Source organism: Thamnophis elegans, chromosome 13 (genome assembly GCF_009769535.1).
Source record: "Thamnophis elegans isolate rThaEle1 chromosome 13, rThaEle1.pri, whole genome shotgun sequence".
Lineage (NCBI taxonomy): Eukaryota > Metazoa > Chordata > Lepidosauria > Squamata > Colubridae > Thamnophis > Thamnophis elegans.
In genome coordinates, this window is record NC_045553.1 from 16,883,674 (window position 1) to 16,901,193 (window position 17,520).

General features: G+C 46.3%; 2 protein-coding genes across 3 annotated transcripts in view; one reads left to right on the forward strand and one right to left on the reverse strand.

The window, feature by feature from the left end:
* Positions 1 to 181: 181 nt before the first annotated feature.
* On the reverse strand, positions 182 to 16,540 carry C13H12orf43 (chromosome 13 C12orf43 homolog). Its single transcript, XM_032228707.1, has 6 exons — positions 16,413 to 16,540; positions 5,279 to 5,318; positions 4,174 to 4,272; positions 2,332 to 2,405; positions 1,841 to 1,934; positions 182 to 833 (listed from the first exon to the last, which is right to left on the reverse strand). The coding sequence occupies exons 1-6, from the start codon at positions 16,522 to 16,524 to the stop codon at positions 491 to 493; spliced, it is 762 nt and encodes a 253-aa protein (XP_032084598.1). The 5' UTR covers positions 16,525 to 16,540; the 3' UTR covers positions 182 to 490.
* Positions 16,541 to 16,762: 222 nt separating this feature from the next.
* Positions 16,763 to 17,520, forward strand: part of RNF185 (ring finger protein 185) — a 32,136-nt gene continuing 31,378 nt past the window's right edge. Inside the window, exon 1 of one of the 2 annotated variants that reach the window (XM_032228708.1) lies at positions 16,763 to 16,833. The gene's annotated coding sequence lies outside the window, so the exon portion shown is untranslated. Of the gene's footprint in view, positions 16,834 to 16,902; positions 17,040 to 17,520 lie in introns of those variants that run through there. The other variant, XM_032228709.1, reaches the window with a different exon arrangement.

Genomic DNA, 17,520 nt, shown 5'->3' on the forward strand with positions numbered 1-17,520 from the left:
TTATTCACTGAGCTTTTGAATCGTGTAAATCAGTAGCCAAATTTATCCATTTGGAGGTTCCAAGCTCCAGGTGCTGCTCTCAGGCCCCAGAGCACGCTGGAGATTTCCCTTGCAGAATCAAGGGCCTCCTCAGCTCTGTTTTGTAAATATATTTAACTTTTGGTCAATAAAACAAAGGAGACTCTGTACCTAAAATATTGTTTTGTATATTGACTATTCACAAAATGACCATCTCATAGAGACTGGAACCATATCTGCAAAAGAGAGTCACATCATTCTTCAGATGGACCAGGTAAGAAAACAGAAATTGCTCCCCCAGGTTTCCCACAAAGCTGGTCATCCATGCCCTCTCACCGTCTTCACTGCCCCTCCCTGATGTCCTGCAGCTCCAAGAGCCACTGGGGCTCACTGGAGAAAGCAGCAGTTGGGGTGCCCACTTTGACAGGCTGGCATGCAAACTCCCCTGGCAAATTAAATATTGGGGGGAGGGTCATTCTGTTCCTGCTTCTGTTTTCCTCCTTTTCCTCTTCCTCTTCCTCTGCATTATCTCTGTCCAACTGACAGCCTCTGGACTGATGGGACATGAGGGCTCCTTGTTCTGGCTATTACTTGCTGCTCCGATGGCCTCTGGCTGGCCACTTTCCCCTCTTTTCCCTTTCTTCTTCTTCTTCTTGACTTTTTTCCATCTGGCCTCTATTGTTTGGCCGGAGTCCTGGGCCACTGTTGGTGGCAGACCACTGTGCTTCAGAATGTCTGCTGCTGTCACTGCAGCTTCTTGGCATCTCTGCCACTCTGGGTCACTTTCCAGGCCACTGGAAGAATCACAAGCAATGCTGGGGAGGAAAGCAGAGTTACATTTTTGCCCATAGTTGGCTAATACATACGTAAATATGCTTATTAATTGTTTACAATTATGAGACTGAAACGGCCCACTATTATGAAAGATACAGATACACATGGGAGTGAGGGGGGTATATTAATGAAGCCATATTAACAGCTGGAAAACCAGGTGTTTCTTTCCTTTATGAGTGAGTCATGCTGACTTATCTTTAATCACGTCATTCACCCAATATTCTTTATACTTCAGCCAACTTTATGTGCTGAGTTTGCACGAGATGCTTGGCTAAAATGTGCTTGTTATCCTGGGTGGACACAATCACCATGTTATGCAAACTGAGTCCATTGATGGTGCTGCATGCTGTGCTATGAGAGGTAACATTTGACTGGCATCAATTAAAATCTACTGCCTTGGTCCATCTCTAAGCCATGGCTTAAAGATGACCAAGGCTATCTCCATTTAATTAAAGACTGTTGCTTGACACAGTATATGAATCAGTTTGGTTTAGTGGTCAAGGCACCAGGACAGAAACCAGGAGAAGGTGAGTTCTAGTTCTATCTTAAGCACGAAAACTGGCTGGGCGATCCTGGGCCAATCATTAGGAGACCGTGAGTTTTACTCCCTCCTTAGGCATGAAGGATGCCTGGAAGACTTTGGGCCAGAAGACAGTGACTTCTAGTCCTGCCTCAGGTGTGAAAGCCGCCTGGATATCTGGGCCAGCCATTCTCTCTCAGCCCAACCCACCTCACAGGGTTGTTGTGGGGAAAACAGGAGGAGGAAGGAGTATTAGTATACTTGCCACCTTGAGTTGAATGAGATATAAATAAATGAAATAAAAGGCACCCAGGAGGACAAGGCTGCCAGAGCCCAGATCCTGAGCCACCCTCAGAGACTGACTGAAGCCCATTTGCAAGCCAGAAGGCTTCAGTGCATTACATTAGCAGCCGAGGCCGTTGTCTGTTGCCCCTTTTCATGGCAGAGACCCCCCCTCCCATTCCTCACCTGGAGTTGGAACGCTGCAACGCTGACTGTTTCCGAGGGGCAGCTTCTGGTTCCCCACCGTCTCCTGGGACAGAGGAGGAAAAGAGGCGAAAGCCTGCACCATTTCAAGAGGAAAAAGAGGGAAGGTGCTATGTGAGTCAGCTGCTCAGACTGGGCCAGGCAACTCTCAGGCTGCTTCCTAGAATTAAAAGCTAGAGCCTGAAAGGAGGAAGAAGAGGCTCATAGGAGCTGAGTTTCCTACAGCCCACATTGCAAACATCAATTCTGGTGCCGAAAGACGGACCCTTTGAAAGGAATGAACCTCTCACACACACAGCCCATCAATCCCGTATAGCTCAAGCATCCATCTAGAACAGGGGTGTCCAACCTTGGCACCTTTAAGACCTGGGGACTTCAACTCCCAGGATTCCCCAGCCAGCACAGCATCCCTGTTCTAGAGCCCCAGCAGGCTGAACGAACAGGACATATCTTCCCCCAGGCAGGCGGCTCACCACTGTCTTCTTCCAGGGAGACGCTGTTCTCGTCTCGCGGGAGTCGCAACGGGCACGTCGAGAGGGTTATCGTACTGAAAGAAAAAGCAGGATCAGCACAATGGAGGGAGAGGGGAAGCCAGGGCTGCCACTCTGCATGGTGCCAAGGGCGGCTTGCAGGGAGTTTTCTTGTAGCCTCTCATGCCTGAAAAAAACACAGGCTAAATCTGCAACCAAGAGCTTGCTGATCATTTAACACTCCCAGCTGGCCCAAGTTCCCAGGAGAGCAAAAGCCCCAAAATCTGGGCCCCTCAAACCAGAGATATGGCCCCGACCAGCAGAACAGATTCTGTCCAAATGACTTCAGGGGACACTGGCCAAAGCAGGAATGCAGATGGAAGGAGAAAAAGAGCATAGCCAGAGCATCCAGAGAGGTCTTCCCCTCCCACACACCTAGAGAAAGGCACTGAGAAATCTAGGACTTTAGCACAGCTGATGGGGGAAGCAATGGACCTTTTCACCTTTTGACATCAGTTGTTATTCGATTAGTTTCAAGGAAGGAAAGTCAGGTTAATCATCTCTCATCTTGTTTCAACACATCCAGGCCACTTAACGGAATATTTTAAGTGCTCAGAGTTGCCGGATAGGGAGATGGAGGGCATATAAAAACTTTCCCTTTGATGATATTTATTCAGAATGTTGCACATTTTGTCAGCAAATTCATCTCTGGTTCTTCTTTATCCTGTCACTGAGGTGTGTCACATGCAAACGCCTCCTGCCTGTCGGTCCCTCCTTTCACCTGCAACCTTCATCACGAGATAAACCTCATGCCTGCTTTCTGACCTGCGTTTTAGCTCTCCTGTTAATAAAACTTCACGTCATCCACTCCAGTCCAAAGGCCTCACATTCTTTCAGATTGATCCTCTCTTATTTTCTCTTAGCTTCATAGACCTGAGTTATATTTATTTATTTATTTATTTATTTGACTTATATACCGCTTCATAGGGCTTTCAGCCCTCTCTAAGCGGTTTACAGAATCAGCATATCGCCCCCACAGTCTGGGTCCTCATTTCACCCACCTTGGAAGAGTGACCACAATGGGAACCCACAACTCAGTCATTAAACAAAGTGGCCGCTAAGAAGAACTGTCATTGGGCTGATGATTTCATTTCAACTTTTCTATGATCTGCAAAGGCATAAATGCAAGGATTGGATGGAAAGTTACTTCTTCATCATAACTGCAGAGTCACTAAACAAGGCAGTTAATAAACGAGGGGACACACGCAATATATATATGTATGTATGTGTGTATGTATGTAAAATGTATATATTGACCTCTGCTGCCCATCAAGATTTTCAAGGAACATGATTGGAAAGAAGTGAATGTAGAAGTCGGACAACCAGCCTCGGTTGTATCCATGCAACATGAAGCATTCCCTGCCAAGGACCATACCAACCAGGTTGGCACATTTGGGTTAGAAGCACATCATGGAGTTTTATCCCAAGGATGTTCATGTGATTCTGTGCAGATCAGGATGTCTAATTTAGAAACAGCTTTGCAAGCAACAATACTGATACCTGCATATTGCCAACCAAGAGGTATCTGCAGTATATTGATAAGTCCCTTGTAGTGGGAATGTGATAGCACAGTGGTTAGAATGCAGTATTGCAGGCTAATTCTGCCAAGTGCCACCAGTTCAATTCTCAGTGGCTCAAGGTAGACTCAATCTATAGAGGGGGCTGTAAAGCTCTGTGAAGGGTATACAAGTCTAGGTGTATTGTTATTGCTATTCAGGATTCTCTATGAAAAGCTCTCACCAGGCCATGCCTAAAGGGAAATGTTAATAAAATGCTTGTGCCTACTTGTCCAGGATGGTGTCCAGTTTTTTTGCAACGTGTGCTCGGAATTCTGGTGTGGTCTGCAGTTCATTTCCATCCTGCTCATGATTGCAGATCTTATCTCTGTTTCAGGAGAAAGAAGATTCAGTTATTTTCTGGTATTCCTTTCGCCATAGGAGTATTCTCTAGAAGATGTCCATCAAACACTTGCCATTTGGATAGTTTACTTTGAACAGAATCACTTGGATGGATTTGGGCATCCCTGAGAATGCTGGCACAACTGCAGTTCATGCCATCTAGGACAGATAATTCATATGAACTACAGTTTCCAGCAGTCTCTGCAATAATTTTGATTGCTGGGAGATGAAGTCCATGCTCTTGAGTGGATGTCCCTGGGAAGCTGTGGGCGAAGAAACACTATACCCTGTCTGATTTGGGATTCCTCTGCTTTCAATGTAGTAGATCTCTAATTTCTAAATGTGACTTGCAGGAAATGATCCCCCATTCAGTAAAGAAACAGACTCCTCCTAAGTTAAGTACTGCCTACAGGATTTCTCTTCCGGGGCTGTGGTCTCTCCACAACCCGTTTTTGGAGGGGGATTACAGTAGGGAAGTGGCTGAACATTTTGATTCTTGACTTTGGGAAGCTGGAATGCCGAGAGACAAGGACTTCAGTCTTCTCTCCTCAAGTGTTCTTCATCCACAAACATATGTTTCTCTTGTAGAGGGGCCACTGTTTAAAAGTAGATTTATGTCTAGTACAGGGGTGTCAAACTCAAGACCCGGTGGGCGGATCAGGCCCACAGGATGCTTAGATCTGGCCCGCAGGGCTGCCCTAGAAACAGCAAAGGACTGGCCTGCAGTGCCTTTGCCAGTGAAAACGGGGCTATGTGTGACCCTCCCGAGCTCCATTTTCACTGGCAGAGGGTTGCAGGAGGCCTTCACAGCCAGAAATGGGAGCTTGGGAGACTGCTGCCGCTGGCAGAGCACTTGGACCAAAGGCACCCCTGACATGAGTGACATTGAGCCCCCCCCCCCCTCCGGTCAAATACCATCCTGATGCGGCCCTCAATGAAATGGAGTTTGCCACCCCTGCTCTAGTAGATGCAGTTGGGGACAGCTCAATTACCTGATGCTGCGTTCACTTGCTCGCTGGTTCCAAGAATTCTCTGAAAAGAAAACTCCAAGTTAAAAAAAAACTTCCAACATGAATTCACAAGACTTGTGACTAAAGAATGTGGAAATATAGAAAACTGACAGCCGAAAGAGCCCTAGTGGTCCATTGACAGAATTTGACAGAAAGACCGGTTTAACTGACCACAGGAATGCAGCGCACAGCCTCTGCTTGAGCTTCATCAAAGCACTTGACAAAAGTCTCCCTTGAGAGCCAAGTAGAGAAGAAGTCATAAAACAGAGGTCAGGCTTCTCTTTTTTTTTACAAGATCTTCTTCTGAAAATCTATTTACTCAGAGGCTTTTAAAATGGCGCCGAGCCGGCTGGATTCTCCTGTAACAATGATTATTTTCTTAATCTCCTTGTTAAACACTACAGAATTCTAAAACTTCAAAGGAGTGTCTTATCACCCTGCCTCACAATCGGCCAGCAGAAACTTTTTAATTAGTTTCATTTTTACAAGACTTCCTTTCTCTCATTAATCTTGCTTATCTGGAATTTAAATGGTGATGAATCTGCTGAACTGTCTTGTTACAATGCTTATTTTCTGAAATCCTTGGTAAAGCTTTGCAAAGCCTCAAATTTCAAAACAAAGGGAGAAATTCAGCATCTTTTCTTATAGCTGCACAGTCAGCCAGTAGAGTTTTATTAACTGCTGGAAGATAAAATTTGGAATGGCCTCAAAACCAAATCCTAATCTGAAACCGTTGCCCTCTATTCCCAGGGGCACATCCCCAGTGCCCGGCACAAGGTTGCAGCCTCTGCTCCCTACGCCCCCTGCTGGAGATTTGTTAACGAAAGAATTCTTCTTGAGTGAATTAAGTGTGGCTCTCAACGCTCAGACAATTAAAATGAAAGATAAACTTAGAGATCTTAAAGAGGAGATAAAACAGGAGATAAAACAGGAGGGAAAAGAAGAAATAAAAGAAATAAAAGGGGAAATAAAAGGACTTAAACAGGAGTTGTATGATAAAATCGATGCCAGGGTTGTTAAAATTAAAGATGAAATGCTGGGACTTGTAACTGTATTGACAGAGCATGTTTCCGGAATTGAAGATAGTTTAGAGGATCTTAATGAGGCTAATACCAACTTGACATTGAAAACAGAGGTGGTGGAACAAAAAGTTGAAAATGCTGAAAAAGAAATTATTATGATACAGTATAGACAAATGGAACTGGCATTAAGAGTAAGGGGGCTGCGTGAGGAGAAACAGGAGAACCTGAAACAGATCCTATCAGAAGCCTTTGACCGCCTGGTGGGAAGACCAGGGACTAAGCTCGACTGGCAGATCGACAAACTTTATTGCGTTAACTCCTGGGTGGCAAAGCAGAAACAGCTTCCTCGAGACATCGTTATATGCTTCACTACAAGAGAGCTCAGAAACATGATACTAAAAGAGTCTTATAACACTAAGCTCCAAATTGGCAGTCAAGACCTGATTGTTTTGAAAGAGATACCACCTCAAATGTTAAGAGCCAGGAGAGACTACGCTTTTTTAGTCGAAGAACTCAGAAACCGTCAGATACAGTATAGATGGGACGCACCATTTGGTATTATACTTACATTTGATAGGCAAAGATATCGCCTCAACTCTGTATGGAAAGCCCGAGATTTTTACCATAATATTTTGAAGGCTGGATATCCTGCATCATCTGGACCTGGAGAAAGACCACAAGAAGGACAGGACAGACAGCAAACTACACAACTATCAGATAAGATGGAGCATCTCTCTCTTCTAGCAGCGCAAGGTGTTATGGAACAAAGACCTAGCCGTAAGATTACTAGACGAATGGAGAAACAAGCTAAAAGGCAACAACCTCAACAATCACCGGCCATCGATCAAGGAGCTACAATAACAAGTCTGGAAGCAGTGGGAGGAGCTAGGCCTAAGGTTAAACAGGCCATGCAGGAAGCTCTAAAAAAGCTTCAGCCAATCAAAGATGACAACTAAGATCTTAACATGGAATGTCAATGGATTGAATTCTCCACAGAAGAGAAAGAAAATACTTCATTATCTCAAACAGTTTAAGAATGACATAATTTGTTTGCAAGAAACTCATATCAAATCAACTGATCAAAAATATCTGATTAACTCAAAACTTGGTCAACATTTTGTAGCTTCTGCTATGGATAAGAAGAATGGTATAGTTGTATACTTAAGAAAAGACATGAAAGCTGAATTAATTGAAGCAGATCCCTTTGGAAGATATATCGCGTTAGACCTAATCCTAGAAGGGAAAAAGACATTACTTTTGGGAATTTATGCTCCTAATCAACAACAAGATGGATTCTATAGAAATCTTCATGCCAAATTAGTACAATGGGACTATAGGTCCTGTATATCAGTGGTCCCCAACCCCCGGTCCGCGGACCGGTGCCGGGCCGTGGAGTACCTGGCACCGGGCCGCGCAGCGGCTGGGGGCCATGATCGCTGCAGCGGCCGGGGGCCATGATCGCTGCAGCGGCCGGGGACCATGATCGCTGCAGCGGCCGGGGGACATGATCGCTGCAGCGGCCGGGGGACATGATCGCTGCAGCGCAAAGGCTCCTGGGTCGTGCGCAAAGGCTCCAGGGAAGAGAGCCCCGCGCTGGTACGCACGTGATATATAAACAATCAATGTGTCGTCGCGAACAACGCCCTCCCACCCCTGCGCGCGCTCAGCGGGCCACGGTAAAATTATCAAAGGCTGACTGGTCCGCGGCGATAAAAAGGTTGGGGACCACTGCTGTATACTATTGGGTGATTGGAATGGTGTGATAGACACTAAGAGAGATAAGAAGACTTCTCACCCAAATACTAAGATGTGAGCAAAGCTACCCAAACCTTTTTTTGACATGATGGATGACTTTGAATTGAGAGATATTTGGCGAGAAAGAAACGCAGAGGAATATGATTTCACTTTCTTCTCTGATAGACATCAATCCCTTTCAAGGATTGATTTTATACTAATCAGTAATGATTTGCTTTCTAGGGTCAAGAAGACAAAGATTGCGGCTAGGGTCCTTTCGGATCATAACCCAGTTTGGATGGAATTGGGAAGGGTAGTGCAGGCAAGAAGGTCTTGGAGATTGAATTAAAACTTATTTAGATATGAAAAGTATATTAATGATTGTAAAAAATGGTTATCTGAATATTTTGTTTTGAATATGAATAAGGGTACATCTATGGAATTCGTATGGGATGCAAGCAAAGCGTATATGAGAGGAGTGTTGATGAATATAAATAAAACACATAGATATAAACAAGGGCTAAAACGAACAGAATTGGAAGAGGAAATTAAGAGAAAAGAGTTGGAGTTAACAACGAATCCAGGCGATACAAAGGTTAAGGAAGCTATCACCATATTAAAATCTCAATTTGACATGTTGATCTCTGACCAGGTAGCCACTAATTTATTATATGCAAAACACAATACCTTTTGTAACGCAAACAAACCTGGCAGATGGTTAGCTTATCAGATTAGGAAAAAAAGGAAAACTCGAAATATATCTAAACTGATTTACAGAGGGAAGGAGGTGTTTCAACAGGAAGAGATTCAAAAGGCTTTTCGGGAATTTTTTACAGAATTGTATAAAGGGGATAAAATTAATGGTCTAGATATAGACAAATATTTAGATAAAGAGAAAATATCTTCAGTTAGAGAAGAGCACAGGCAAAAATTGAATCAACCAATAACCTCGGGGGAAATTTTGCAGGTAATTAAGCAATTAAAGTTAGGGAAAGCACCAGGTACAGACGGTTTGACAGCGGTTTACTATAAAAATTTACAGTTAGAAATGGTAGAACCTCTTAGAGAATTATTTAATAAGATTCAAACGGAAGGTAAAGTGCCTCCATCTTGGAAGACAGCGTTTATATCTTTGATACCCAAAGAAGATCAAGATACTACCCAACCAAAAAATTATAGACCTATCTCATTACTTAATGTAGATTATAAAATTTTTACTAAAATACTAGCAAATAGGTTAATGCTGGTTATTCAACAATTGATACACACTGACCAAACAGGTTTTATACAGGGGAGACAGATGAAAAGTAATGTCAGATTAATTATTAATGCATTAGAATATTTGGGAAAGAATAACCAGATCCCTGCTGCGTTTATATTCTTGGATGCTGAGAAGGCCTTTGATTGAGTTAACTGGCAATTTCTGTTGAAGATATTGCAAAAAATGCAGATAGGATATAATTTTTTACAGTCAATTAAAGCAATATACCAACAGCAAACAGCACAAATTATAGTCAATGGAAGTTTAACAGACTCTTTTCAAATTGGAAAAGGTACAAGACAGGGCTGTCCTTTGTCCCCGCTATTGTTTATTATAACTTTGGAAGTATTGTTGAATAAAATACGGGGCTTGGATGGTCTAAAAGGGATCAAGATTAGGCAGCAAGAATATAGAGTGTGCGCTTTTGCGGATGATTTGGTCATAATATTGGAACAACCGCAGGAATCCAGTATGGTTTTAATGAATACGATTAATCAATATGGTCAAGTATCTGGTTTTAAAATAAATTTAGGAAAAACCAAAATATTAGCTATAAATATGAATACTAAACAAAAGGAAGAACTAGGAGGGATGCTAGGATGTGAGGTAGTCAAAAAAGTCAAATATCTTGGAGTCAATATTTTAACCTCAAACAGGAAATTATATAAGCATAATTATGAACCACTTTGGCATACAGATAGAGATGAAAAAATGGGAGAAATTGCACTTATCTTTGCTGGGTAGGATAGCGGCAGTGAAAATGAACATTTTACCAAAATTTTTATTTCTCTTCCAAATGTTACCTATACTTAAAAAAGATGCAAATCTTTTAGAATGGCAGAAGGGTATCAACAAATTTGTATGGGCAGGAAAGAAGCCGAGGGTAAAGATGAAAATAATGCAAGATGTACGTGAGAGAGGAGGCTTGAAATTACCTAACCTAAAATTATATTATGATGCAGTGGCGCTATCTGTAATTAGTGATTGGACTCATTTAACTAATGATAGAATATTGAATATCAAGGGACACGATCTGGTATATGGTTGGCATGCTTACCTGTTATTCAACAAAAAATTGGATAAGAAGTTTAAAAGTCATATTTTAAGAAACGCTTTACTGCGGGTCTGGAAAAAATACCAATATAAATTAAATGACAAGATACCCATGTGGGCAATTCCTAGACATGCAATTGAAAATATGAACATAGCACAAAAACAGGATAAAACTACCTATAGACAGCTTCTCATTTTGGAAAGGGGGGTACTACAACTAAAATCTTTAGAGGTATTAAAAGAGAAGGTAGTTCAAACATGGTTCCAGTATGGGCAATTACAGGCCAGGTGGAAAATAGATCAAAAAATTGGTTTTATCCAAGCTGAAGATAATTTGTTTAAACAAATAAGAGATCAATGCTTAATGCATATAAAGAGGATATATAATGTATTAATACAGATGGATTCGGAAACAGAATTAGTTAAAGATTGTATGATAAAGTGGGCTCAAAATATTGAAGAACCAATAATGTTGGATACATGGGAAAGAATCTGGGTAAGAAATGTGAAATTCACACAAGCTCAAAACCTGAGAGAAAATTTTTATAAGATGTTCTATAGATGGCATTTAGATCCTAAAAAGCTGGCTTCTATGTATCCGAATGTACAGCCTAAATGTTGGAGGTGTGGTTCTCTCGATGCTACATATTATCATTTATGGTGGACCTGCCAAAAGGTTAAGGCATTCTGGATAAAAATATGGTGGATTATGCAAAATATCTTTAAAAGAAGGATAAAGTTTACTCCTCAGTTATTCTTACTAGGTATATGTACTGACTTTACAGCGGTAGAGACTAACTTGATTCTGCACCTAATAATGGCAGCAAGACTGTTGGTGGCGCAATACTGGAAGAAAGAAGACTTGCCTACAACTCAAGAATGGACATTGAAAGTTACAAACTTAGCCGAGATGGCTAAAATATCGGCATATCTTAAAGATCACTCAAATGAGAGATATAAACGAGACTGGAAAAAATGGATTGACTATATACAAAATAAATACGGGACCAAGAAATTCCAGTTAGCCTATGCTTAAAATCAGAAATGATTTAAATTGTTTAAAGTTAGCTCAGCAAGAAGAAGCTAAGATCAATGTGGAGATGTCATTAATTTCTTTATTTCTTTTTTCTCAATAGATTTTAGACTGTGTTTGTTAAAAATCCATACCGTGTACGGGTTGATTTGATTTGATTGTATTTATATGCCGCCCTTTTCCCGCGAAGGGGACTCAGGGCGGCTCACAATTCAAATCAGGGAAGGGGGTACAGACAAAAGTAAAAATGAAACATAACAATGCATAATTTAAAAACACACAACAGTCATACCATTCGAGACGGGGGCAACAGCTCTTTAGCCCCAGGCCTGTCGGAACAGCCAGGTTTTAAGGGCTTTGCGGAAGGCCTGGAGGGTGGTGAGGGTTCGAATCTCCATAGGGAGTTCGTTCCAGAGGGTCGGAGCAGCCACAGAGAAGGCTCTCCTCCGGGTAGTCGCCAGTCGACACTGGCCGGCGGATGGAATTCGGAGGAGGCCTAATCTGTGGGATCTAATCGGTCTAGTGGAGGTGATTGGCAGCAGGCCAATCAAGTACCCAGGTCCAATACCATGAAGGGCTTTATAAGTGACGACTAGTGCCTTGAAGCGTATCCGGAGACCAATAGGCAGCCAGTGCAGCTCGCGGAGGATAGGTGTTACGTGGGTGAACCGAGATGTACCCACGATCGCTCGCGCGGCTGCATTCTGGACAAGCTGAAGTCTCCGAATGCTCTTCAAGGGCTGCCCCATGTAGAGCACGTTGCAGTAGTCCAGTCTAGAGGTCACAAGGGCGCGAGTGGCTGTTGTGAGGGCCTCCCGGTTCAGGTAGGGACGCAACTGGTGCACCAGGCGAACCTGGGCAAATGCCCCCCCTGGTCACAGCCGACAAGTGGTGTTCAAAAGTCAGCTGTGGGTCCAGGACTCGCAAATTGCGAACCCTGTCTGAGGGACGTACTGTTTGACCCCCCAGCCTGAGAGATGGAACACTTGGCCAATTAGTAGGAGGGAAACACACCAGCCACTCGGTCTTATCCGGATTGAGTACAAGCTTGTTAACCCCCATCCAGTCCCTAACAGCCTCGAGGCACTGGCACATCACGTCAACCGCTTCACTGAGTTGGCACGGGGCGGACAGATACAGCTGCGTATTGTCCGCATACTGATGGTATTTTATCCCGTGCCGTCGAATGATCTCACCCAGCAGCTTCATGTAGATATTAAACAGGAGGGGGGACAGGACCGAACCCTGCGGCACCCCATAATTCAGGGGCCTAGGGGTCGATCTCTGCCCTCCGACCAACACCGACTGCGACCTGTCCGAGAGGTAAGAGGAGAACCACCGTAGGACAGTGCCTCCCACCCCCACCTCCCGCAGTCGTCGCAGAAGGATACCATGGTCGATGGTATCGAAGGCCGCTGAGAGGTCAAGGAGCACTAGGACGGAGGCATAACCTCCATCCCTGGCTCTCCAGAGATCATCGATCAATGCGACCAAAGCGGTTTCCGTGCTGTAGCCAGGCCTAAATCCCGACTGGAAGGGATCTAGATAATCGGTTTCTTCTAAGGACCGCCGGAGCTGAAAGGTCACCACTTTCTCAACAACCTTCCCCACAAAGGGGAGGTTGGAGACTGGACGATAGTTGTTTAAAACGGCTGGATCCAAAGATGGCTTCTTCAGAAGGGGTCTCACCACCGCCGCCTTTAGAGCGGGGGAAAAGAACCCCTCCCGAAGGGAGGCGGTAATAGCCGCCTGGATCCAGCCCCGTGTCACCTCCCTGCTGTTAGTGACCAGCCAGGAGGGGCACGGGTCCAGTACACATGTGGAGGCACTTACAGCTCCCATGGCCTTGTCCACGTCCTCAGGGGTAACAGCTTGAAAATCAATCCAGTGATGTCCTACCAGATTCTCCCCTGGTGCCTCAACTGGCTCTGCGCAATTGGAGTCCAGGTCCGTCTGAAGCCGAGCAACTTTATCCACGAGGAATTGGGCGTAATCCTCAGCTCTGCCTTGCAAAGGGTCGCTCGTATCCCTCCTATTTAGGAGGGAACGGGTTATCCTGAACAAGGCGGCTGGGCGCGACTCAGCGGAAGCAATCTGAGAGGTAATGTGTGTTCTTTTTGTCGTCCTAATTGCCCGAAGGTAGGCTCTGATGCTGGATGTTAAAAGCGCTCGGTCTGACTCAGACTTACTGGATCTCCATCGTTGCTCTAGGCGTCTCTTTCGGCGCTTCATCTCCCGGAGTTCCTCAGTAAACCAAGGAGCCCTCCTGGATCCACTGCCTCGGATCGGCCGTAAAGGCGCAATCCGGTTAAGAGCCCCTGCCGCTGCTGAATTCCAAGCAGCAACCAGAGTCTCCGCCGGGCTGCGGGCGAAGGTATCAGGAACAACACCAAGCTCCGTCTGAAAGCCCAAAGGGTCCATAAGGCGCCTGGGGTGGAACCACCTAATCGGTTCCTCCTCCCTACAGTGGGGGTTTTTGGTCTCCAAAAGTCAAGCCTCAGTAGGTAGTGGTCCGACCATGACAGGGGTAAGATCTCGCTACCCCTCAAACCAAGATCACAACTCCACTGCTCCGAGAGGAATACGAGGTCGAGCATGTGACCCGCCGAGTGAGTCGGGCCCCGAATTACTTGGGTCAAGCCCATGGCTGTCATGGAAGCCATGAACTCCTGCGCTCCATCAGAGTGTTCACCGAGCGAAGGCAAATTGAAATCCCACAGAACCATAAGCCTGGGAAACTCAATTGCCAGCTCAGCTACTGACTCGAGGAGCGAGGGGAGGGCTGCTGCAACGGGTTCTGGGAAGTCGGGGGGGGGGGAAGGAGGAGGGGGTTGGGGGGGAGGGTGGAGGGAGGGAGGGGTATACATTAGGCTAGACAAGAATTTGGTGGTATACTAGAACTATTTTGACACACAAAAAATTGTACTCCGATGTCTTACTGATTGAGGAATGATGAAATGTTTGTTTTAAAATAAAATAAAATTTTTGAATACAGAGTCAAATAAAGATCAAGATAAAATAAGTAATCATTTCTTTCTGTCCTACGCTGATCAAATGGCACCTGATATATGAATTCCAGTCCTGGATACTGTACAGGTAGTCCTTGCTTACTGACTACCCATTTAGCAACCATCTGAAATTACGACAGCCCCAAAAAGATGATTTACAATTGTTCTTGAAGTTGTGGCCATCACAGCATCCAAACAGCCATGTGACCATCACCGCAACCTCTGCTGTCATTTCTGACAAGCAAAGACTATGGAAAGCTGGCTGGAAGTCACAAAATGTCATACTTAATGACTGCAGATGATTCACTTAACAACCACATCACTTAGCAACGGACTGTCCCAAGTGCAGCCAGCAAATGAGGACTACTTGTACTGCATTTTAGGAGAGGCATTTGCCTAGGGGAGGAGGGACGTAATTGAGACAAGGTGCTTGGAAGTTGAGGAATAGAAGGTTGGTGGCTTTTGGCACATTTAGTCTGGAGAGAACTCTGACCCCAATTTCTCTCCACCATTTAATGCTGAATTCTTTGTCCTTAAGACCTTTCCTTGAAGTGATACATGAAGACAGGCGAAACCTGCAGGTGCTGGGAAAGGCTTTCTCAACAAGTGATGCCGAAACAAGCTCTGCAAAGGAATTTTTCCCACTTGGGAGGCAACACCACCAATTCCTGTTTTTAAAATCCCTCTGGAGCTACATTCACTTGCATTCCACCTGTTGCACAAAGATCTGCTCACGTGACGCAGCTCTCTTCACTCTGTCAGTTGATCCACTTTCATAAAATGTCAGCACATAATAAGGGAAGGCTGGTGTCAGGACCCACTCCACTCCATAATTAGGAAAGAAGACTAAGAGACTCCATGGGTTGGAAATCCAAAGTACTTTTACTAATTATAAATGGTAAGCGGGCAGTAGTGAAGCAAGATCTGAATAATATGGCGCGAAAGCAATTGATATATAGGCAAACCCGTTCCCCCCCCTTAGGATCAAAGCTCCAGTCCAATCATAAGTCCTTCAAATGTCAGGTGTGAGATAACTTCAAAAAGACAGGCCGAAGATGGAATGTGTAGGCCGTTGATGCAGGCGGGAAACACGTACGCATGCGTAATCCCAACGACTGGTACATCCTAGAACATTCCTCCAGCACATCAATTAAATCCCTCCCACATACACGCCCCCCCCTCCCCGTTTCATGGCAGCTGAAGCAACAGCAAAGCAGAAGCTGACAGCTGGATTGTTTTTGCATGCCAGCCATCGCTCCCAGTCAACATAAGGAAGAGTGTTGCTTCCTGCCCAGGTTTTTCTTTTAACCAGACAGAGCATAAATATCTAAAAACATCAGCAACACACACAGGATCAGAATTACTGCAAAACAAGTCTTGGCCACAGAGGGATATATAAGCACCACCACTACCAATTTCTGCCCGTTTTCCAATGCTCCTCCACTTGTCTGAGGGTGTCTGGCTGGACTTTGCTTGTCAGAAGGTCGCAAAAGGTGGATTTCATTAGCCCAGGATGTGGCAACCGTCATAAATATGAACCAGTTTGCCAAAGATGTGAATCCCGACCATGGGTTCCCTCAACGGTAGTTGTGTGGAAAATTGTCGTAAATCTCCTCTTTCAGTGCCGTTGTAACTTCGAATGGTCACTAAACGAACCGTTTTAAGTCGAAGGTTACCTGTTTAAATGTTTGTGTGTGTGTACATGTGTTTGTATATAAAACATAGGCATATTTTATGATACACATAACCCCTCAAGACTCCATCGTGGCAGCAAACGAAGCGCCCGCCTAAGAGAAAGGCCGCCGCGGGTGCTAATTCCTCAGGCCCCAAGTCGCCGGGAAAGGCTCGGGCTGCCTCTCGGGGACGCCCAGGGCCGGCGTGGGCACACAGCTTTCTTGGTAACCGGGGCGCCGTCGCCACCAGACGCCGGACGGATCGAGATGCCTTCCCGGAGGCCGCAGAGGAGGCCCGGCGCGCTCGGCACTCGCAAGCCAAGAAGCCCTACCGATTGGAGACACGGCGGCCGCTCGGCCGAGCGCCGGATCCCAGGCCGCCTCCCGCAGGCGCTGCCAGGCCGCCGCGTCTTCCTCGCTGTCGCTTGCCTCAGGCGCCGCCATCCCCGAGCTGTGCTGGTCGCGGATCACTCTGAGAGTCGTAGTCCGGAGCCGCTGGGCGCGCCGGCGGTGAGGAGGGAGGGCGTGAGGCCTCCCGCGGGATCTGGATCAGGAAAGGCCGCTGCTCCCTGAACCGCCTCCAGGCCGCGCGGACGGATCCCTCGCGCCGGACCTTTCGCCGCCGAAACCTTCGTCGCGGCGGTTGACGGCGCAGGGGCGAAAGGCGCTTCCGGTGAAGGCCCCACTTCCGGCTGGGAGGGGAGAGAAGCGTACGCCGTCCGGGGAGAAGAGCTGCGGCTGTGGCCCCTTCCGGTGAGCTGAGGAGCGGGCGGGGGTCCGGGCGGGCGCCGAGTCCAGAGTCGGGGCCGGGGGGCTCCGGGAGGAGTCTGGAGCGCTCGCCTGAAGCCTCCGGGGAGAAAGAAGCCGCCCCCATCCACCCACCGGCCCTGAGCGGGGTGTGGGTGGGGGGCCTCCGCCGGGAGGGCCCGGGGGGGGGGGCTCGAGGCGGCTATCCTGAGGTGAGGCTGCCGTGGGAAAGGAGAGGGGGCGCCTTTTGGGGGGCGGGGCAGGGAAAGATCGGGGGTTGATCCGGAGTTGGGGCCGGTTGTTGATCTCGGGGAGGGAAGGCCGGGAAACGGGGCGCCTGCGTGGGGTTCCTTTTATGCTCTTGCCTCAGAGGAGGCGGCGGCGGCGAGTTCTGGCCCCAAAGGCCCCTGGGCGACTTCGGGACGGGCAGCCGAGGGTCAGCCTCCAGGGGCCAGCCGCTTCGTCCGTCCCTGGGGCAGTCAGTGGGTCGACAGCCGCTGAACCCGAAACAAGAAAACAAACCCCTTCACCTGTGGGGTGGAAATGCTAGGAAGAAGATAATATATATCACGATGAAACACCTTACCGTCTCCATCTCTATCTTACACTTCAAACAAGGAAGCATTTCATCCCACCGGCCACAAGCATCGACCGCATTGTGCCCATAGCTGGTGAAAATCACTTTTCTGAACT

Coding starts and splice junctions, on each gene's coding strand:
- C13H12orf43 (XM_032228707.1), bottom strand. CDS start 16,524: ATGGCGGCGCCTGAGGCAAGCGACAGCGAGGAAGACGCGGCGGCCTGG. Junction 5,319..16,412: donor GGCCGCCGTGTCTCCAATCG/GTAGGGCTTCTT, acceptor TTTTCTTTTCAG/AGAATTCTTGGAACCAGCGA. Junction 834..1,840: donor TTGCAGCGTTCCAACTCCAG/GTGAGGAATGGG, acceptor TTTCCTCCCCAG/CATTGCTTGTGATTCTTCCA.